Source organism: Lepisma saccharinum, chromosome 3 (genome assembly GCF_977018435.1).
Source record: "Lepisma saccharinum chromosome 3, izLepSacc3.1, whole genome shotgun sequence".
In the NCBI taxonomy this organism is placed as follows: domain Eukaryota; kingdom Metazoa; phylum Arthropoda; class Insecta; order Zygentoma; family Lepismatidae; genus Lepisma; species Lepisma saccharinum.
In genome coordinates this window covers 103,116,706-103,141,350 of record NC_139231.1, presented here as the reverse complement: position 1 = coordinate 103,141,350, position 24,645 = coordinate 103,116,706, and the positions used below count along the sequence as shown (strand labels likewise).

General features: G+C 35.2%; 1 protein-coding gene across 7 annotated transcripts in view; it reads left to right on the top strand.

Annotated features, from left to right (window-relative positions):
* Positions 1–1,657: 1,657 nt before the first annotated feature.
* Positions 1,658–24,645, top strand: part of Pcmt (Protein-L-isoaspartate (D-aspartate) O-methyltransferase) — a 42,964-nt gene continuing 19,976 nt past the window's right edge. For 2 of the 7 annotated variants that reach the window (XM_083119069.1, XM_083119068.1), the window contains exons 1-8: positions 1,658–1,762; positions 7,206–7,367; positions 8,238–8,374; positions 9,529–9,633; positions 10,425–10,545; positions 12,148–12,233; positions 13,337–13,509; positions 22,842–22,888. In XM_083119069.1, coding sequence (XP_082975195.1) covers positions 7,244–7,367; positions 8,238–8,374; positions 9,529–9,633; positions 10,425–10,545; positions 12,148–12,233; positions 13,337–13,509; positions 22,842–22,863 — 768 coding nt within the window. In that variant the 5' untranslated portion in view covers positions 1,658–1,762; positions 7,206–7,243 and the 3' untranslated portion in view covers positions 22,864–22,888. Of the gene's footprint in view, positions 1,763–7,205; positions 7,368–8,237; positions 8,375–9,528; positions 9,634–10,424; positions 10,546–12,147; positions 12,234–13,336; positions 13,510–14,123; positions 20,672–22,841; positions 22,889–24,645 lie in introns of those variants that run through there. The other 5 variants (XM_083119071.1, XM_083119065.1, XM_083119067.1 and 2 more) reach the window with 4 other exon arrangements.

Genomic DNA, 24,645 nt, shown 5'->3' with positions numbered 1-24,645 from the left:
TTCATCTTAAACCATTCTGTGACTGGCAGAAATCAGCACCAGCTGCAGAAGAAACCCTAATGTTTGGATTTTGTATGATTCTATTCAATGGAGGTGATAAGCGTTCCACAGACTTGGCGCTGTGAGGATGAAGTAGTAAGGTAGAGGTACACCTTCTTATACAGCTGGTTCGTATCACAGTTATTAAGTAGCATTTTTTTATAATTTAAATTGCATACAAAAAAGTCATGACAATAAACATGACATGTCCAATAAATCGTTGATTTATCAAGGGGTTCCTATTTGTTTGTCGAACGACAATCAAAGTTTTTGAAGTGCTTCCCGATGGCGCAGTGGTAGCGTCGTCGCCTTGTAATGAAGGGGTCCCAGGTTCGATACCCGGTGGAGGCACATAGTGGTTCGGATCCCACTTTAAACAGTAGGTCCAGTCCCGATTAGCCTTACTGTGCATAAAGTGAACTTAAAACACCAACTCAATCAATCAACAAAGTTTTTGAACATCAAACTAAATTTTTTGCAAAATTGTTTCCGTGACCAGTACATTGTATTAATAGAAGGTTCTCCCTATGTGCCAAATAGAAACAGAGGTAGACTCAGAGCGGACCCATACCCAGAATTTTTTTGAGGGAGTGGCCATATCCGAAAACATGCTTTGTGTATGTGTGTGTGTGCGCGCGCGCGTGTGTGTAGAGAGAGAAATTACAAAATAGTTGAAATGTTTTTATTAAGTGATAATTTTCTTTATTTCTTGTTTTCTATTAATAACGACCAATAAGATTTCATTAGTCTTGCATTCGTGTTATATCTTTATTTTGTATATGTTCCTATAAGGCCCGTACCCAGTATTTATTAAAAGGGAGGGGTAGATCTGAAAATGTGGAGCAAAGAGAAGATGTGTGTGAGGTTGATTCAATTAGGTTATGTTTGTGTTGCCAAGTTTATCTAATCGCGACGACGAGGATGATCGATAGTGTGATGAAATTGATGAACGAACACACCCACATATGCCAAGAGCACATATGCCCAGGCTGGGATTCGGACCCGGAATCCTAGTGTCGTTGAATGCTGTGCTAGATGTGGCCACCGATGCTGTGGTAATATTACAGCTAGAGCTGAAGGTACAATTATCGAGTTACAACATTATGAGCCAAAGTAGCAGGGGGAAAGAAAACAACTTACCGACCCCCCCTCCCAACAATCATCCACATAGTCGCCTACAGGCAAGGGCTGCCACATGGTGTACAACTTAGTTTACATTGTTTATTCAATGTTTACATCCAATTCTCAGAAGTATTCGAATACGTATTTCTGTGTTCCGTAAATTAACAAAGTGGTGTGGTCAACTGTGCCCGTACCCCCCCCCCCCCCGATCCCCACCTTGGATAAGTGCTATTAACAATAATAGGGTTATTGAACACTCTCCGTCTTGTCTCAATAATTATTTATCTCGTTAAATTATCGTCACATTATTCAAGAAACCAAAAACCTCATTTTACCCCGTGTAAACTGAAAACTTTCGGGGGGGCTCGAGTCCCCTAAGCCCCCCCCCCCTTGGATACGTGCCTACCAACAACGTGCGCATTCCTCGTCTGACGTCAGAACAAACTGTTGGTCTAGTGTTGTGCGATAAGGGAGACCCGTGATATCTTTGGCTACTATTCGGATCACCACCTTCATTTGTTCCCCGTTTTGCAAGTTATACCCCAAATGTAGCAAGCAAATGGTTATTATATAGAAATGATTTCGGCTAAGAAGCCGGTTGGTAAGTCTTATTTTTTATCTTAACATCCATAAATATGAACTATTGTTTTCGCGAAACATATTAATTTTATTGTAAATGTTCATGAACCTTCAAACGTGTGAAATGAGCAATGGCTCTGAGCAAGCAGAAGGAACATGTATTCTAATTTTCTCTCACTTCTATCTATCTCATATTGGTGGCAACTGATTATAACACACCACTGATTATGTTTATTTTCAATTTTGCATCACATATTAGACATAGTATCATTAGAGTGAATACACACTGCCATAAAGTTTGGAGAGTTGAAGCATACAAAACTCCTGTAAATGAAGATCATTTGACAGATCTCAAGAGTAAACTTTGAATACAATATTGTAATTGTCAAATCTGTTCTTGTCTTAGATTCTACGATAGCATAGTGGTAACGTCGTAGCCTTGTAATCACATGGTTTCCTGGTTCTATACCTTTTGGAGGCACATAGTCTAGTTCGCTACACTTTTTACTGCACTCACGTGCATAATTGCTTACAAAGTGCAACACTGGGTCGTATACTTCCTTGATTTAGTGTCACGTAGTGTATTTGGTGTTTGCACTACGTACTGAAGTGGTGTATGATCAATCATGTGATACGTGCTAACCAAATGAATGTTGAAGGAGCAACAGGCATTTGTTGGAACTTCTGAACTTGAAGGCTGTTCCTGCATAGCTACTACTTGGTTGAAAACAATTTCCTTGCTCTAATCTTACTCTACACCTTCTGTCAAAAAGTACAACAAACTACACTGGGCTAGTGGTTTGAATCCCACTTTAAATTGCAGATCCACTCCCAATTAGCTTCTAGGGGACCTCCCCAATGGCGCAGTAGTAGCATTTTCGCCTTGTAATCAAGGGGTCCCCAGGTTCGATGAGGCACATAGTGGTTCGGATCCCACTTAAAACTGTAGATCCAGTCCCAATTAGCCTTATTGTGCATAAAGTGAACTTAAAACACCAAATCATCCAACCAACCAATTAGCTTATAAAGTGAACTTAAAACAAATTCACCTAAAATTTGCATTAGAATCAGCATTGTCCCCAAGTAGTCTTGTTACCACTCCTGCATTAATTTAATTTATGGTATTTGATTTGATTTTGATTTAGTGTTTTTTTAAGTCCACTTTATGCACAGTAAGGCTAATCGGGACTGGACCTACAGTTTAAAGTGGAATCCGAACCACTATGTGCCTCCACCGGGTATCGAACCGGGACCCCTTGATTACAAGGCGACGACGCTACCACTGCACCATCGGGGAGGCACTTAATTTGTGGTAGTATAAATCAATTGACACTTCTGTACACAGCACTATTATAGGTATATCTTGTGTTACAAATATGCATAAAAAAGTATTTGCATTTTATGTAGTAGTTGATCTTTAGCCAGACCTCGCACCAAAGTGTCAAGGGGCACATGTCATTTGAGGATTTTGCTAGTGGAATACAGGTTTGTGTGACCTGTCACCACTGTGGCATGAAATGTTGATTGGTTGGTTTATTCTCAAGTAGCATGTGTTGCTTGTCACTGTGGGAAATCTCCCCTCGACTTGCTACTGCTACTCGTCTGCTGGGACATTCCATGAAAAGTGGTCCTACTCTCAAAAAGCATTAATATGGAAATTATTGGGTATAATTTAACAATACAGGGAATTTCTCCAATTTGTTTGAAATTTCGGATACTTACTAATTTGGGTCTCCTAATCACGAATCTGCACTTAAAATTTGGCGCTCACGTATAGAAATTCCTGAATTATGGCTAGCCCCACGGACCATTGGCGCTAGCCCCACGAACTATTGGTGCGTGGTTAGGTTAGGAAACATAGTTAAAAAATTTTAGGGTCGTAGTAATATCAGGAATATATATATATTTTGTTCTATAAGTATTCGAAACGGAAAATCTTGCGATAAATAATGAGCAATTGTGCATTGTCGGTTGCGATGACTGACCCTCTTATTTTGCAAGTTTGACACGTGAGCGCCAAATTTTAACTTCAGATTCGTGATTAGGAGCCCTAATTTAGTGAGTATGCCAAATTTCAAACAAAATGGAGAAATTCCCAGTATTGTAAAATCGCTCCCACACACTTTTGTTAATGCTTTTCATTCATTCAGCCTGTCATATAATGTCATCATACTCATTTTTTTTCATCATTTGTTAGCAGACACCACATAGTACTTCTTAATTCGGTACTAGTTTACTATCCTTCGGACAGATTTCTTCATTTCTACAGAAGAAACGGTACTAGTTTACTATCCTTTGGACAGATTTCTTCATTTCTACAGAAGAAACTACTTACCGTAATAAGTTCCTGTAGTATTGTCTAACATCTGGAAGGTGTTTTGACGCATAGCCCCACGAACCATTCATACATAGCCCCACGAACCATTTCCGGTAAGGTTAGGTTAGGTAGGGTCACAATAGGTTACAATAGTTAAAAATTTGTTTCGAAAAAAATATGCGTAGCCCCACACACCATTCTCGCATAGCCCCACGAACCATTCTCGCATAGCCCCACGAACCATTGACACATAGCCCCACAAACCATTTGCGGAAACATACGTTCTTCGGTTACAAAAACACTTTTTTTAAAAAAAAAAATTGATCAAAAAAACGTGCATACACATTAAAAAATGATCCGCGAAGCAGATAGGTAAGTACAAATGTCAAAAATTGACAAAACTCAGAAGTTATAGGTGTCCGAAGGATAGTAAACATTTACCGTAGAAACTACTTACCGTAATAAGTTCCTGTAGTATTGTCTAACATCTGGAAGGTGTTTTGTGTGATGTGGGAATGTTTCATAGCGGAAATTCAACCATTGACGCATAGCCCCATGAACCATTCATACATAGCCCCACGAACCATTTCCGGTAAGGTTAGGTTAGGTAGGGTCACAATAGGTTACAATAGTTAAAAATTGGTTCGAAAAAAATATGCGTAGCCCCACACACCATTCTCGCATAGCCCCACAAACCATTGACACATACCCCACAAACCATTTGCGGAAACGTACGTTCTTCAATTACAAAAACACTTTTTTTAAAAAAAAATGATCAAAAAAACGTGTATACACGTTAAAAAATGATCCACGAAGCAGATAGGTAAGTACAAATGTCAAAAATTGACGAAACTCAGAAGTTATAGGTGTCCGAAGGATAGTAAACATTTACCGTACTTGTGTATGTGTACATTATATAAAAATGAAGCTCTTTTGTATGTTGTTTCCTCTCATGATGAAAAAGTGTGTGCCAATTATTTTTTTTTTCCACTGCTGGTATATACCGCTGATCTAACATTTTATTTACCATAAATTTGTCTCCCTAGTAATAACGTTTGGAAAATATTAAAATACAAGTGGACAATAAATATGTAAACATATTATAATCATGCTTAAAATTCATTCGGAAGAAAATATACATAGGTATAATATTACATAAGTACACAGCATTCAAACAGCATTCAAAGATATCTCCATTGTCTGCCAATGTTTACTGTAACTCAACAGATGAATAGAATATGAACTTCAGTTAGCAAATTCATTATGATAGAGATCCACACTCAAAAGACATGAAATTAGGTGGCTGGCAGAATTTCAACTGTTACCAAAACTGGCTGTCTGTGGGGGGAAGCGAATTCCATACTTCATTTTTCATCTCATCTGAGCATGCATCCTAACAATGGCATCACTCAATCATCTTTTTGACAAGGAATTGCCTTGGTTGAACATTCCCAGTGCTCACCTCAGCAATGGTCTAAATCAGGGCTCAAAAAATCCCGGTCGCCAGGTCGCCATGGCGACTAAAAATTTCAGCCTGGTGACTGTGATATTTTGCTGTAATATGTACAAAATTTTGATGATTCTAAGTTCAAATTGCAGTACATTGTACGTTAGCATTTTTTTTTTTTATGAGCGTTGTGAACATTCCATAGAGTCAGTAACAATTTCTTACCCTTTGTCCCCCCCCCCCACATCCCATTTCCTGCTTTCTCAAATAATTTAACGATGTTTTGCATACCGTGATCCTCAGCATCTTATACAGAGTTTCAAAAGTCGCACAACCCAAACTTTGAAAATGTATATCATGAAAACCGTAAGTGATATTTACACCGGGTTTTCTGCATTATAAAGCCTCATTCATTGAGATATTTTTCAGTGCTTAAAATTATCACTTCACTCCATACAGAAAATTATATAAATTAATAACTGACGAAAGAAACATTCAAATTTTTCCAGAAATGAACTTCTGAGTAAGAAAAATATGTAATAAATTATCGAAGGGTCATAATTAAGACATTTGATGACTGATGATGCCATGTCAGTCTGTCATTTGCGACCAATATTGGTGATGTGCAACATTTGATGAATTTTTGACTGGCGATTTTATGGGTAAGTGAAAAGTGCCATTTTTGGGACATATCTCCGTATATGGCAACACAAGCAGGTCAAAATATTGTCAACAGTCGCATGCAACATGTGTCTAAGTATTGGCTATACATTTACGTGAAAAATCGTAAATCAAGATTTTGTGCCGAAATTGACCTCTTTGAGATAATCCTAGACTGACCTTGCTTACATTGAATTCTCTTCGCTCACTTTCGCCGCTACTGTGCCTGTTCTTTTTAATTCATTCAGCATGGCATATTCATTGGAGCAGTGCGTGTGCATTGCTGAAGAGTATTTTACTACTCATTCTTACACTCATGTGCAAGAGGTTTTCCAATAAAAATGCCGTGCTTCTGCTGTACCTCACGAAGCAACTGTTATAAAACCAGTCAAACACCAACATATGATCCCACAAATTGTTTAAGTGTTGGTATTTATTGTTGAAAATTAAATCTCAGATGTTTTCAGCAAATTAACAATGTTTTTTTTTAAATAATGTAATTGTTTTTATTTAGATAAATGCTAACATAAATTTATGAACCAAATGATAGCCTACAGGATTAGTTTAGTGCAGAAAACCCGGTGTAAATATCTCTTACGATTTTCATGATATACATTTTCAAAGTTTGGATTGCGCGACTTTTGAAACATACTGCAGTATGCACAATTGCTAATAGGCGGTTTCCTGGCACCTGATTTTCAGAGCTGGTACCTAGCTTTGAAGAAAATGTTTCAAGCACTGGTCTAAATACATGTATATTATAAACAGTCCATCTAGAACTTCCTTTCTAGATAACATTTCTATTTTTCTGAAATGTGTTCTGTAGAGGCATGGTTTTCAAAATGGTCACACTTCACTATATCATAACTGAATTGACATTATTTTCAAAACTTGAACTCAAGAACTTGCTAATGGGATTTCAGAATATTACTCCTATATCAAAGTGTAAGTTTTCTACGAATAATTGATCGGAAGATTATATAAAAAGGCTTGTTTCTGTAGACTGTACTTTTATTTAACTTTTGTATATTTGTATTTCAGGTTTAATGACAACAGTGTACTTTCAATATTGTTAGTTTATGACACGACTCTTCACTTTTGCTGCTATAGGTAGCTTTCTGTACCTGACATTAATACAAAGAGCAGCCATGGCGTGGAGGTCTCATGGAAAAGACAACGCTGACATGGTTCGAAGCCTACGATGTAAGTGTTACCTCTTTCCAGTGAGTTTAGCAAATTTTGGTAAAGTTTTGAACAGGTGAGAGCAAATATTTCAAGATTGGTAATATAAGAGGGCTGGGCCATAAGTAATAGCAACTATATTTTTTCTCAAAGTTAAACTGTGGTACCACAATATGATCATATATCCCGAGAAGTTGTGTCACGACATGAACATCGTTCATGTATCCACTCTTTGGGAAAGAAATGTCAGAATGCCACAGGGAGATGGTGTCCTACCATTGTGTGCACTTCTTTGTCCATGTGATGTTAATGTATGCTTTCTGACCTGTAAACACACGTGGCACGATGCTATCTTTAAGGATGTTTTGTTTTCTTCCCTATCCTACACCTGGTACTCATGATCTCTATTGTTTATACATTCCACAGTATCGTACACTACCTCCTTCCATTCGTATGTTTTGGATTTTTGTGTCTGTCCTGCATTCTCGTGAAAGAAAAAGTTGCTGTGACTTATGCCCAAACCCTCGTAGTTGTGAATTAAATTACAATAAATCATCACACAATGGTGGCCCTTGTGCATAACTAGTAAAAAGCTAATCATATTTACATCATTCTGCATTACATTCATGAATTCTTTTAATTTTCACCACTATGAAACAGTGAGATGAAAAACAATATTGTGAAAACTAGTCAAAGTAAGGCATAAAAATAATAATTAAAAAAACAATTTTGCTGAGCTGAAAATATGTTTAGCCATTGAAATTTTTCCAATAAGTGTGTCAGAATGAAGTTTCTGTTGTAGATAGAGTTTTGAATATACGATGTGTTTTTACAATGAAGCTTTTCTTTCAAATGCCAATTGTTTAACAATATTTCTCTGATTCCTTACAGCAAATGGCATTATCCATAGCAAGCGTGTAGAAGAAACCATGTTGAATGTGGACAGAGGAAAGTATGCAAAGCATAATCCATACATGGATGCTCCTCAGAGCATAGGCTTTGGCGTGACGATCAGTGCACCACATATGGTGAGTTTTAATTTTTGTGGGATAATTATAATGAGCTCCCTTTGTAACAGTGTATGTTGCTAATAACTAAAATAAAACCATGTACAGAGAACCATCTGTTATTATGGTTATTTTCTGCTTGTGCTCTTTATTAGGTTGAACTTCTACTTAACATTAATTTAATATACACTAAAAACAAAGTGTCATGTAAATCATTAGTCACTGCATTGTGCATTAGTAACTAACTAACTCTGTAGACATCTTAAACCCGAAGATTTATGGCTGCACCAACACAGGCCGTCCATCTGTCCCTATTCTGAGCAAGGTGAATCCATTTTTTTCCATTCGTACCGATTTCCTTTACGTCCATCTCAACGTTATCTCTCCATCTTCATCTTGGTCTTCCTACAGGTCTCTTACCATCAGGTTTCCCAGCGAGAATCCTGTAAACTCTTCTTTCCTCTCCCATTCATGCCACATGGCCTCCCCACCTAAGTCTTTTTGATTTAATCTTTCTAATAATATCTGGAGATGAATACAAATTATGAAGTTCTAAATTATGTAACCTTCTCCACTCACATGTCTCTACACCCCTTTAGGTCCAAATATTTTTCTAAGGATTTTACATTCAAATACTCTTAATTTATGTTCCTCTTTTAATATAAGGGACCAATTGTACAATAGTTATATCACTGCTGAACCTTCCTTTATCCTTTCTTCCTTCTCAGACCATTCTGTCAAAATGCTAACGGATATTATTAAAAAGGAGAAACTCAAAAAGTTTGTTAAATGCATCATTGATAATTGTATTTGAACTTCGCATTTATTTCTTATGGAGAATGAAAAATCACTTGCTCATTAACTTTTGTGTTTTCCCTAATCAGAACAACGTTTTGGCATATTTCATAAAATACAGTTCTACAATCTTTCTTCTTTCCATTGATAAGCTTTGTGCAGTTATATTAAGTAACTGTTCCGAGATACTTCTGTAAGTGCCCATGTAAAATTCCAATCACCAGGCTGCATAGATCTCTCTCTCTCTCTCTTATTTGGCTTATCATTGTTATGTATGAGTCTTTAAGAAAAGAGTTGGAAGTGCTACTTCATCTATCTTTCATTCACATGAAGTTAAAATATTGCAGTGGTAACAACAATGCTGTTTTTTTTATCACCAGCATGCCCACGCATTAGAACTTCTGAGCGGCAGGCTTGTACCAGGAGCACGAGCCTTGGATGTTGGGTCAGGAAGTGGCTATCTAACAGTGTGTATGGCTTTAATGGTAAGTGGTTTCATTCATTCTCTTCCATCTAGGATTGTTTAACTTTTTTTTAAAGCTCCGCATTTTGAACATATAAGCTAATCTAAAATCTTTATGCCCTCACCATGTATTGAACCCAGAACCTTATGATTAGTAATTCATCATGGCTTGTCATGTTCACTGAATCAACAAGATAAAAACCAAATAGTGCTATTTCATCCTAATCTTAAGTTCCCAGATTTTATAGTATTATTTATATTAATAATTTTATTTATTAAATTTTTGTGTTTTACCTTCTTTCAAGTTCACTGAAAGACAGACCTCTGAAGAACATATGATTGAGGTTCTACTGCATTTATTCTGTCAAAAGTTTTGCAAGTAAAGCTGAAATTTTACCCTTTGCATTTAAAAAAATGTATTTAAAATTGAAATATTTATTATATTTGACTTATCCTACAGAATTGAATTGCAAATTTATTGAAAACTGATGCAATATGCATGTGCCATGTATACATTGTTCATTTGTCAGTTTTTATGAACAATCATTGTCTATCAATTACTCAAAATAAAAAGTTTAAATTAGTGGACTGAAAAACCTATCTGGTGATACCTTGTCAAACTGAAACTAACTTTTCTTACGTAACGTAAGCAACAGCCACTAAAAATATCTTGTGACACACAAAGAATGTGCAACAATTCATTGAAAAGTTGGTAAAATATTTTCTTGAGCATCAGGTGAGAATCAATCTCTTCGTTATTTGTCACCAGAGAAGATTTGCTAATATGATATTTTCTTTTTTGTAATTCCATAGGTTGGAGAGACGGGCAGAGCAGTTGGTATAGATCATATTAAAGAACTTGTAGATTTCTCTGTGCACAATGTTGAAAAAGATAAGCCAGAGCTCTTGCAGTCAGGACAACTGAAGTTAGTAGGTAAGGATGTACTGCATGCACTTCCTTATTTATAGGCATTGTTTTCTATTAGGTTCCCTTCGCACATATGCCCATTGTGGACAATCTGTGTCATGTTGGTTGGGCAGTGAATCCACAGAGGACCACATTTTTGGAGTGTTTGTGGAGCTACTCACACTCCACAGACATTCAGAAATTATCCACAGATGGGCCACTCAGTGGAACTAGCTTGTGAGTGCCCCCATGTGAAGCGATCCTTGCATTTGCAAACTTTTGTTCACATTATGAAGATATGCTGCTTTTCCTTGAAATGATGACATAGGAACACATGAAAATCAGATGTAAGTTTTGTAATTCCTTCTTCTCACATATTCCCTTTGAGTATCTGGTTGCTCTAATCGTTACTCGCTGTTGCATGCCACAGGATGTCCTGTAGTTTCTATTACAAATTCTTCTCTGTTCAGTTCCATTGTACATAATAACATTAAGTATTCTTTATTTTGTATTCGCTAAATTCTCCAAAAATGTCGATAGGGATATTTTCATAGTGTCATTCAGTAGCATGATCTATAGCATCGGAAAAGGTTGATAAAGTCCTAAAAGACTTCAGATTAAAAGGAGGAATGAGAGCACCCCGAAATATCAAGAAGTATTTCACAGAATACAAAAAGTATGGAAAAAGGACGTAAAGGGGATCGGGAAGAGAAGGGCGTATATAGGATAACATGTACGTGTAATAAAGCATACATAGGATAAACAGGTAGGAATATGGGAATATGCTGGGATGAACATGATAAGGACATAAAAGAACAAGAACCGAAAATGGGGTTATCTGAGCATGTTATAGAACTGAAACATAAAATTAGAAATAGAGAAGTTGTAAAGAGAGTTCACAAACAACCCGATAGAAACGTTCATGAGGCAGCTCACAGTTGTCTAGATAGGGGGAATAAATTGAATAGAGATGATGGTAATTTGAATGAAACATGGATCAAAATGTTTAAAAGATGGGGAAAAAACAAGGACGAGTCTGTGAAATTCGTCGTTACGCCTGAAGTGGCTCATGCTGCTCAGAAGGTGGAAGAGTTTGCATTGGAAGGAACGTGACACACGTCTGCATTTGCGGTCATTCAGCCCATTTGGGTGGTGTGGGAATTCAGCTCCACTTTTGGCATTACTTTTTAACGTGATGAAGTATTTTATGTGCTGATAACAGTAACCTGAAGAACGTCTTACATAGGGCTTTTTAACAATACTCACTCACGTAAGTGTTCAGTCTCTTTCTCCTCACACCGATGATGCTACGAAGTTAACGAAAATTTTGAATTTTTCTACTGTCCGGTGAGTGTTTCCGTTTACCTTCTTTGATTTTTACTTAGCCCTTTTGGCCCTCCTTGCTTTTATCCATCATTATATATATATATATATATATATATATATATATATATATATATATATAATTTTAAACTGGAAATTTTAGTTTTAAAATTTCCTAGAAACCCTGGATAAGTCAGGGAATTTGTTTTGCTAAATTGTGTGAGATATGCATAATTCCAACTGACCATGAATTTTATTCATACCATTGTATGGTTTATGAAATGTTTCTGTTTGCTGTTTTTCCAGTTGGAGATGGAAGGCTAGGCTATCCTGAAGATGCACCATATGATGCCATACATGTTGGAGCAGCCGCTCCTACTTTACCACAAGAAGTAAGTTTGTCTTGAAAGTAAAAGTGTTAGAATTATCATGTTGTGATTATTTGTGGCTTCTAAATAGCATGTGTCAAATTGTTATGAAAATATAATTTACTTCATCACATTGCATTGTGATGAATATAAACTCTTGATAGATAACTCTGTATAACTGCCGTGCAAGGCTTTATTGGAACATTCATTCTTATCACTTTTCCATTTGACTTGCTCATGGTATTGGAAATCCAACCAGAAGCCAGGAAAAGTTCCTTGGAAATATTGTACTGTACATTGGCAAAAATGCTAGTGTCTTTTGTTTTATTTTATTCATTGTAATTCCCTAGAGTAAATGTATTGTAGAGCTGGCCTTCACACTTGAATGATCACCATCACTCACTGCAAAGCCAGTGGACCTAGGTTTGAACTCTGGCTAGGCATGGATATCATTCTGTTTAGGCCATCATAATTTTATGAGATCATCTCACCGTCATCATCATGATTATCCCAAAAGGTAGAAAAGTAATGTAAAATAACCAACATACTGGCGAGATGAGCCGATCCAACCATATAAATATATCCGTAATTTTACGTAGTTGTACCAATATATCTACAATTTAATTTAGTGCAAATTCTACCATTTTGTTGTTGTTTTTTAAATAAGAAATAATTCGTGTACTCTGGTTTTGTAAAGTAAATGTTAAAATGCGGAGTTTATTTTTCAAAGGTCCAACATGTTGCTGTCACCTGGTTAGTACATTAAGGAGGTTAATGAAGCATTTATGTTCTTCATGGAACATTTGCAGTTTCATATTGCATTGGTATATTATTGATTATATCGGTACAATTAATTTTATGTTAGTACTTATTCAGTATCTGGCCTCCAGATGGTGCAGTGGTAGCATCTTCGCCTTGTATCAAGGGGTCACAGGTTCGATACCCGGTGGAGGCACATAGTGGTTCGGATCCCACTTTAAACCGTAGGTCCAGTCCCAATTAGCCTTACTGTGCATAAAGTGGACTTAAAATGCCAACTCAATCAATCAATCATTCAGTATTGGTTAAATTTTCATATTGGTCTGTCCCTAATATAATATTTGTACATTTCATTTCTGCCTTCCCAGTTGGTGAATCAGCTGAAACCTGGCGGCAGACTCATAGTTCCTGTTGGCCCAGAAGGGGGAAACCAGCAACTGGAACAGGTGGACAAGAATGCAGATGGCACTGTGACAAGGACACCCCTCATGGGTGTTGTGTACGTACCGCTAACCGACAAGGAGTCCCAATGGCCAGGCAGGTAGAGATGCTATTCATTATATTCCTTGAGTGAAAGTTCCTTGTTTGACGCTGTAATTAATGTAACATCCGCTTCGTGCGTGTAACACATCAGATGCTTTTGTTTACTTAGGCCAAGTAATTTAATGTTGAACGTCATCCATTACCATAAAAGATGTGTCGGAAATTTTTTACCTGATTTTGTAAGAGGACTGTTTTCGATGGTGAATTTCATGAAGTGTGTTTTGATTTCCAAGTCATTTTTACATTACATTTACATGTTGATTTTTGAAATTGTACATTTCTATTATTTTGCAAAGGTAACATGTTATTGTACAGACACAGGCCTCCCATAGAATGCAAGGCATAATTGCTGTACTGAGGAGTATGATCCTGTGAACAGAATATATTGAGATCATTAAGTAGACTTGTTTCTATGAAATATACAGTCAAAAAATACAGCATGATTAGTAATGTTTTTAAACGTGTGTATTCACATGTTGGTAACAAGAACATAGCAACTTAGTCACAATTTTTTTTCTGAGAATTTGACCAGCTAATTAGCAGAAAACTTCTAGCATCTATGAGATTCAAATGAGAAGGTTATAACATGGTCTGCTTGATTACTACTTGCAGAGGTGTACAAAAGGATTTAATTGATTGGCTAGTCTAGCCATGCTTCCCAGTGGGTGATTCTTCTTAATCAGTTTTACTTTGGAACTCTGGAAGTTCCCAATGGATATCTGTGGATGATGAAATATAAATAAGAGAGATAAAAATGTATTTTTTTAATTAGATGAATACACAATGAAGGAGAAATGAAATATGTTATTTTGAAAGTTCTAAAGACTTGCATGAGCCTTCAGAAAACTAATGTTCTTGTGTTTTATTGTTTACATGTTTTAGATTTGAAGAACATGCAATTATAAATCTATTGAGAAAGATTTTTGTTCTATAGCAAAATTCATCTATATTTACATGGTATCTTACTGAGAAAAAAGTAAACCCAAATTTTGAGAAATCTGTGAAGGATAGTTCAGAAACAACTCTGTGTAATAAAAAGGTCCAATTAAAATGCTTGATCTTGTGTTTCAAATTTTGATGATAATATTTAAATGAAATTTCATAACCAATGGAAACAGCATGCATATTCCTAGGACAATTAGACTCAGCGAGTGTGTCAGTCTTGCTGTATGGCTGATTAAATTTAAATTTTATACAATATTTTCCGTTTCTGGTGCCAGTAGTATTGGCAAATACTGTACTGACACATTGGCATCTGTGTTGTTGGAATATAAAAATTCCATAGCAGCTACAATGTTTCAATCTAAACAGTTGTTTTCACAAAAGAAAAATCATCGAGTCAGGAGAAAAATTAGAACATTTAAATAACCATAATGTGATCTTGAAAATCCACTATTGCTACACAAACTTTGCACAGAATGAATTAAGATTGCATGAATCGTGAGCATATATATCGAGGCTCGAAAAGTATTCTCCGATACATTAAATAAATTCCATCAATACATTCTGATTCTGTCTCAGGCATAATTATTTATGTTACATGATTACACTTAGGTCTCTCAAGAGATTTTGGCAGATTCCCACAGGAAATGTTGGATGAAGTGTTTGTAAATTTCAATAAGTAATTTCTTTCAATAAATATATAATCACAAAACAATCTTCAGAATGGATACAATTTTATTTTGTATATAAACTGTAAATAACTACGTTTGACCTGTGTTATTCTTCATTTTGTATAAAGTTAGAACTAATGAAATAGTCAGGTGTAAATTTCATGTGTTCCCTTTGGGTAGTTAGGTACTTTTGTATTCTTAGCCTTTGCAGCTGAGAATGAATCAAGTATTGTCAAATTCTTATGTATTTTGCACATAAATTATGAGAGTCCTCCCTATTACAAAAACTGGAACTATGTTTACATAACTGTCTGTACATAGTGTTGTAATATATAATCTTTGCTACATGCCAAAGGTATGCTACTTTGATAAACCTATTTTGACATGAACTCTTGTAAGTTCAGAAAGAATAAGAAAATGAGAGTTTGGAATCTTAAATTTTATTCATTCGTGGACCAAATGGTGTTACATGTCAGCCAACTAAACTATACACAGTCAGTACTAAATATACTATAGGTTGTGTTCGTGAAGTTTAAAATAAACTACTGTTTCAAGTGAGACTGCTCCAATTGCAGAAAAAAAAACTTTACATTCACCAGACAAATAAAATGCTTTCTTTAAAATGCACAACAAAATACACACAGCCAGCAGAAAAACTATAAGAATGGTTTTGATTATATTTTGTCTCCTCCACCCTTCCCATGTGTGTATGTTGTGATGGATGTAAATTTCTAAGCCCCTGTGAATTTAAATGGAACAAAAAGTATTGGTGTATATTTCTTCCTGTATGGTTATGTAATTTTATAATTTCCCCTTACTAAATTTTAGATACCTTCATTTGGACGTTTTGAAAGGTCTTTGCATTTGCATTTCAGTGTGTGTAGAGATCCTTAAGGGAGCTTTCAAATGGAAGTGACAAGCCACACTTAGAAATGACCCTTCAAAAATATATGCAAACTTTCATACCATGACATGACAAGTTGCATTTTTGTTTAGTGTTGATTGCTAGGGCTGAACCGATGTCAATGTATCAGTATCCGAAATTATCAGTTCAAATTCATCTACCAATACCAGCTGATACTTTTCCAGCATATTGGTCTTTCACGGAGTCCTCAAAAATGCTGTGCGACATTTTTGCGGAGTGTAATTGACCTGGAAATTAGGCAAAATTCAAACTTCCTTTTTATTTTCCAAAAATTTTCCACGAAAACTTAATTATTTTATTACATAACATCTATTTTAATATTCTGATGTAATTCTTAAATATTCAAAAGCAAATTTATTGGTAAATCCATTCATAATTGGATAAGAATATTTGGACACCAATATTGAACAATATTTTGAACAAATTTCATTTATTGCAATTTTCAAGTATCAGTATAGCTGGCCCCCTTGGCAGAGTGGTTACCACATCGCGTTACGACGCCAGGGGTCCTGGATTCGAATCCCGGCCTGGGCATTCGCTCACTCATACCCATCTTCGCATATCAGTCAAAAGTGGCACAAAAAGTGAAGTAAAATAAATCAAATCAATCAAGTATTGGTATCAGTGTCGGTAAAAGTATCAGCATTGGTATTGATATATGTTCAAAGTGGTATCGGCTCAGCCATACTGATTACCTAGTTCAGTAGGTGCAGATTAAAGTCATGTTGCTTGCCACTTTGCTAGGTAATCTCCATATCGCATGTCACTTCAGTCAGAGCTCCCTAAAACATGCCACTGTATATTAACTTTGCAGTCTTATTGAAACAAATGCAAGTGTATTCGTGGAAAATGAAGATGTAAGTGCAACTTTTATTTTAACAGTCTTGATAATGTTGAACATGATTGTACTGTATACCAAATTCACACTGCAGCAGTTATGAAATAGTTTTTGTGTCAATCACGGCTTATTTTTTTTAATATTCAAACCATCTGTTAATCATTATAGATAGATGTGGAATTTTCGAAAATAAATAGGTCAAAAATTGTAATTTTCTTACGCTTACATTATTTCATCAGAAAGCAAAATGAATATTTTGCAATGTCACTTCATACCTCTTCATCAGATAATCTATGATGAATGTGTGTATACATTAGACACAAAAGTAGAACCCTAGTTCCATATTATATTGGTATTTTCAGTATTAAAAAAAATCATATTGGTCCTTCCCTAATTCATAATATAACTAACTCTCTAGCCTTCTTAAAACTTGAAGGTTTATGGCTGCAGCAACACAAGCCTTCCATTTGTCCATATCCTGGGCAAGATCAATCCAATCTTTTCCATCCTTACCAATTTCCTTTAGGACCATCTCAATGTTATCCCTCCATCTTCGTCTTGGCCTTCCTACAGGTCTCTTACCATAATATATAACGAACAAATTGAAAAGAAATGCATAAAAATTGGCTTATGATGTGAAATTTACAAGACTCTGTATCAGTGTCATAACTAGAGCCCGGAAGTTCAGGCATTTATTTTCGTTAAAATAGGCAGGCAAAAAGGTATTTATAATGTGGAAAATAGGCACTAAAAATGAAAAAAAGGCAAAATAAACCGAAAAAAGGCACATTTGGAAGTCGCTTACTTTTATCTCTAATTTCTGGCAAAATGTTAAAATCTAAATTGGGAAGAGCATTTCAATTTTCTCCGTCTTCATTGCACATAACTACAAGGTGCTTTTAAAGTTCTCAACATTCATTGATAGTCGTCTGTCAGAGAGAATGTTTTTCATAATAGAAAATGATCTTTCTACTTCGACAGAAGTTATTGGAGCATACATAAAACAAGCTAACGTAGCTGGACTCATTTCGGTAACAGCATTTTCACCTTTTAGAATAACACATATTGTTTTCAATTGTTTGAGGTCCTCATTTGCACTCACTACCCATTTGCACTTTTCCGCAACAACTGACCCCTTTTCTCCTGGCACTTCCATCATCTGCTGCATAGATTCCTCGAACATTTTCATGGATGCTATAATTGTAATTGTGTCTGGCAATGCACCATAATGTGCAAAAATAAATTTGAATAGCACAGGGTTTTTTTCACTTCACGAATTGAAGCCGCTTCATTTTCTGGAAGAGCATCGATCATCTCACTGATTTTTTCAAGGTTGTTAGCATAATATATAGCTGCTGATACCCAGGTTCCCTGTCTCGTCAAGACTGGTTGCTGAGGTAAACTAAGCTCAATCGCAACTTCCTGAAATTTTCAGGTTCGAGAGGGAGATTTCAGAAATATCTTCTTTGTGTTCGAAATCAACCTGTCCACTTCATCAGTCAATCATGCACAAGAAATGTTAACCGAAAGGCAATATCCTAACTCAGCATGAAATACTTTTTTCTCACACTTTTCTCCTTCAGCAATGTTGAAACATGCGTGAGTTCAATATTACTTAAATAAGGCGAAAATTATTCACATAATAAACGGAAGAAAAATAAATGCCAACAACGTTTTTTGGGAGAAAAATAATTTATATACACATTTTTTTAAAAAAATTGTGAAATTTCATTGAAAAAGGCAAAAAAAGGCATTATTATTAAAAATAGGCAGTGGGGTCCCAAATAGGCAAAATAGGCAAAATGAAAAGGCTTCCAAAACATTCGAAACAACATAAGAAACGTATATCCGGAAAACTTTTATCAATATATGCAGTAGATAAAAAGAGGCATTTTGCCAAACTTCCGGGCTCTAGTCATAACATTGACCTGTAAGAACCAGCCTTCATGGAATAACATAACATGCTGTGATACCAAGCATCCCAAGTTACAACCCTGGTTAAGGCATAGATGTATCATTGTGTTTGTCCCATCACCCATTTCATCAATGCAAGAGGCGAGAGGTAGAAATAACTAAAATAGAAACGAAACCAGAAAAGCATCATTACTAAAAGTTTTAAGCAGCAGTGTCTTCAGTCTTTATAACGAGGCTAATGATGACTTCAGTAGCAAGCTGAAAGAACTTTTATGCCTGTTTCTTTTGCATTGTATTGATGATATTAGTCAGCTCACTTCATTTCATACCACCATGCAGAGTTTACTTATAATATGGTACCACGAGAAAGCAGCAGAACTTGCAACTATGTTGGTCTGTATGGAGTTATATCCATAAATGGTACACAATGTGATATATGTCAGTGTAGTTTGTGTTACCTGTTGGAAGCACATAGTGTTTCAGATCACACTTTAAACTGTAGGTCCAGTCCCAATTAACCTTGCTGTAAATAAAGTGAACTTAAAAAAAACTCGAGCAAAACTCGAGCAAACAATTACATTTAATGTTGAAAGCAATGTAATTAGTAGTTCAAAGACCTTTCAGTATTTATAGCATGACCAGGAAGCTTATAGCAAGCATCCAGTACTAGTTAAGGATAATTAATTTCACACAAATGCAAAAAAAAGGCACAATGGTGCACTGTTCAACATTAGTAGTAGTACTTTTATAAAATCAGGAAATGCCATTAATCAATAATGAATGTTGTTCACCTTTAGTAAAGTAGCTGTAATTGTTTTGGTTTGTTTTGTGAAAAATAACTTATTTTGCTTATTGTACTCCCAAGTTTGAAGCTAATTCTAAAATAGTGCTTTTTTATTTTGTTGAGTTCAAGATACAATTTCATATTTGTTATAGAAACCCCACTAATAGACATTTTAGACTTGAATGACATACTGTAGTGTGCTGAGTTTTCATTTATTTAAATAAGTTGTTTCCTGTGTGAGTTGTATAGATTTTTTGTAATATTTATTTTGGGCTTATATATTTTCTTCACTGTCAATATTACTGTAAAAAAGCTGTGTTTTAGTAAGTTGGATATGTATGGAGTGAAAGTACACTGTTTTGGTTTTGAAACTTGATTGGAAATGTTTTCTTTTCTTTTTTTAATGAAATGAAAAATAATGGTGAGGTACTAAATATTTTTTCAACTGAGGAAATTATGTGTGAATTGTCTTTACTATTAAAACAGACTAATATTGAATATTCATGTTTGTGAATACAACTCCTGTATTCAAGAAATAAGTGTTCATTTATTTCTGATTTCCCTCATGTTAAAAAAATTATGACTGCGATTCCATTTGCAAGAGAGAGAGAAAGAAAGAGCATGTGTGTGTGGATTCAGTTGAATTTTCATGAATAGCTAGCTGCTTCTGACATATAGAATTTAAGCTATCCATAGGACAGTGAAATAATCCAAAACAAACTTTTTGAATGGATTATTTGCTATATTTGTCGAATTGACTATGAAAATTACTTTTAGGGCATGATCTGTTGCATGTTCTTGTATTGTTTGCTATTTATTACTGCAAGTAAGTCGGCATTGAAAAATAAATTGATTTGAAAGTTAGTAGAACTTACAATTGTCTACACCATGCACCAAAATAGGATACGTTTATTCACTCTTAGTATAATGAAATGGCATTTGTTAATTTGTAAAGTGTTTTATCTTATTATATTTATAACCAAGGTTGATGTACAATATGAATTTTACCCATTGTACTGAAACTGTAGTTCATATGCCCAACCATAAATATATGCCCCCCTTTCCAAACATGTTTTGTACTATACGGAAATATTTCTTATAACCACAGTCAAAAAAATGTATTTAACAAAGAGACATTGCTAGAAGTAGAAGAATCCATTCATAAATATAATGAAAAGACAATAAAACTCAGATGGAGATGATAATCTGCAGAAGTGATAAAACAGGAAGGAGATATATCACATATGCCATACACATACACCAACTTACAATAAAAATATGGAAAGCAAGAACATACTAATAGACTAGAGCACAAATTGGTAAGTCTTATACAAAAAAAAAAAGAAAGGAACTGCATTGTCAAGAGGAATCTTGTTATTAAATACAACATACAAAATAACCAGAACAGATAATAGAATTTGGTGAAGGAAGTGTAGGAAAATATCAATGGGAATTCAGAAAAAGTGCATTGACAATAGATATGTTAGTATGCTGAAAAAATCTTCGGCATATGACAATGATCTTTACCAAATGCAATGTGATTTTTAAACAACGAAGTGATGCTCTAAACAGGAAAGTATTACTTAGTAAGGAAGTTTAAGGTACCAAATATACAGATATGACTAACAAGCATAACAATGTAAGAAACTACCAACCTAGGTCATTTTTTTTTTCTGGAATACTAATTTCAGAGCAGAAAAGATTTTTTTTTCCAGTTGTAATTCAAAGTTGCATGACCGATGCTGTGGTAGTCTGTTTGCAACCATTATCGGTCATGTACAATGCCTGATGGGTTTGGGAATAATAGTTAAATAGAATGAGTGAAAAAGTGGCATATAATCTTAGTTGCTATGGGGAGCTACTTGGAAACAGTAGACTCTGGTCTTGAAGGTCAAAAAACATGATGCACTGACCTTGTCATCCACTTCACAGGCCTTGGCTCTCAGTGGGCTGTCTGGGTCATGGAGAATAAACAAACAAACAAGCTTTCCTGGTAGTGAATGATGAAGATATTCTCTTCATATTTCAGAATTCATATTTTGGATGCGTGTGACTTACTATCATATATAAGCATAAAATCAAAATTTTTCGTACGGTGAGTATATACATGTCAAAGACAATGTTTCGGTGGCAACTGCCCCCTTTCTTCTGGTCAAGAAGTCGGCTGCTTCGTTGACTCTACATGTGAATTGTAATCGGATAGTAACACGGGTTTTAACAGTTTTTATATGAGTTTTAAGGGATTTTAAACTGTGGGAATGGTCCTGTTTTAGTCATTTGTTATCCTATCATTCAACCTGTCCACGTTAAAACCTATATCCTTTCTAAATGACGAAGCAGCCGACTTCTTGACCTGAAGAAAGGGAGCAGTTGCCACCGAAACGTTGTCTTGGACAAGTATATACTCACTGTACGTAAGTAAATAACAAATTTTGATTTTATGTTCATATTTGTCACTTCAGTTCTACATTGACTTTCAAGCTTTGGAGAACTAAAATCACTCCCATCTCGGACTGAAATGTGGAGGTACGAGTCAACCCAGTTTGTATCTACTTTGTGTGGAAGGGGTCCAATGTAAGCCATTACTACGTTGTCAGTTCTCTCAGTCGACTATTGCCAGCCAGGCTGGATCCAGTTCTATATTTCTGTTGATTCTGTTTTTCTGCTGGATGACTTGTTTATTGCCTTCTTCATAATATGGTCCCAGTAATTCACAACTTTGCGATGATTTCTGAAATTAATTCTGTGACCTTTACTAGTGAAATTCATGATGAAGGAAGCAGCAGCCATTGATGGGATCATTTCATCAGGGATGCAAAACTTAGAGTGGATCAGGTCTAGCTGACAGTAGTCAACCGAGTGCAAATGGAGAAGACATGGCACCCAGTTGACTTGTCACCTACACCAGAACTTTCCTGCACAAAATGCTTATAAACTAGTTTGATTCTTAGCTCTGCACTTCAACCCTTGAAAATGGGAATGATGGTCGATTTGAAAAGCTCGAAAACTTTTGACCTGACTGATATCCAAATTGAATCACTTAAGAAGTATGAATGCTCATAAAAACAGTTAATTTTAAATTCTTTCAAGAGTTATGAAGCCTCTTAGATCATTTTTTTGAGAGTCATAATTGTTATAGTGTAGTACATGTGTGTACATAGGTTATACATAATGAGTTATAATATTTATATTAGTCTCCAATTTGAACCCTCTATGAAATAGTTTACAAAGTGTTTTGTTTTGAATTTCTGTGTAGGTTTCCATGGAACGTTTTGTAATTGCAGAAATATGAAGTTGTCACTAGTGAGTAACCCAACCATTTTATGTAAATGAAATGAATTTTTGTATGGTAGTTGCTCTTGTATCAGCAGCTAGAAAGTCATTTGTTGCTTTCTTATATAATTCTTATTCGTGTTTTCGGGGTAATCATATTATAAAAAGATTTTTGCATCTACTTCACTGCAATAATATTGGAATATATTTACACTGACATTTTCCTCCCTGTTAGCCACCTTCAAATTTAAGTTCCATTGTACATAAATGATGCACATGTTTGAAAAGTAGAAACTAGATCTTTGTAGACAACTGACACTAATACAGGTTGTGGTAGGCTGCATAGACTTGCATTTGTAACACTATGGAAGTGCAGATACACCTTAACTTCAAGATTCCTAGAAGACTGTCCACCTTGGGTGAACTAAGATGGTGTAAATATATTCTAAGTATCACAGTGATGTATGAACACATCTTTTGTAATATTATTGCTTTCTGTTACTGCTCTGCTTGCGCTTCACTAGCTCATTCTTAGACATTTTTGAAAATGGTTCCACTATAGAAATGAAAACTATCACAAACTATGGGAGAAATCAACCGGGTTCATTTAAAAATATTACTTTATCATTTTTTATTAATTTCCTGATGTTGATTTTGAATATGCTATTTCTCATGCTATAGTGTTAATAGCTATTGCCAAATACTTACATTCATATTTAATAACAAGTAGCAAGATCTCTAGCATTATAGATTTATAGAATACAGTGGAACCCTGATTATACATTTTTCAAGGCTCAGAAGCAAATTATGATGATAATATATGAATGTACAATATTTATTGCAATCATCCCTATAAAACAGTCCATAACCCTTCTTTCTGGAAATGTTTTGTTTCCAATGTTTCCAAATTGGACCATGTCTCACACAATTGTGGTCCAGTAAAAATTTTAATCTGATGAAAACCGATGCAAGAGTATTTTCAACCAGTTTTTTTCATGGTAGATTTAAAGTCTGCCATCTTGAAATGTGTTGGCTGATTTCACTAAAATGAAGTACCAGATTATTACAGCTATTCTGTAATAGCTGTAATTTTACCACAGTTAACTTTGTCAAAACAGTGGCAACCTGCTTCCTTTTGACTGTGCTCTGCCCCTTCCAAACCATACATTACATTTCAAAGCTTTTATTAATAAATTGTAGGCCAAGCGACGCCCTGTTTCATTTTGAATGAATACTAATAAAATGGTGACAATTTATGTGAATAGCAGTACTCAAAGATTTTTTTTCTTAGCAGAGTGATCCTTCAATTTAGATATTTGGCTGCTAGTTATTTTTGTATTAACAGTTAATTAGTTTGAAACTACTTTATTCCAAAATAAAAGACTCTTCTCCCTAATACTTAAGTGCTCAACTGTGGAGATAAATCGATATGAATTTTTTTAACTGCTACCAATATAAACTTCACATCCGAAATTAAATAGTGAATGTTTTGTGAAGACCCTTAATAGTCCATGAACCTTCTTAATTGATGAATTAATTAATGTAACCAGATGACTGTTATGGGTTTTGCCATAGAAAGCATTTAGTGTGTATTTTGTTTATTTCAGGGAATGAAAGATGTGGTAGGAAATCAACACACTAAAAGGATGTACTCAGTTATCCACAAAACTTTTTCGTGGATAAGTGAGTACTTCGTTTTAGTGTATTAATGTGCATTAAAATTTTGGGTACATAAAAAACAATAAAATCAGAATTATGTACTCAATGACAGATTATATTCAGAAATA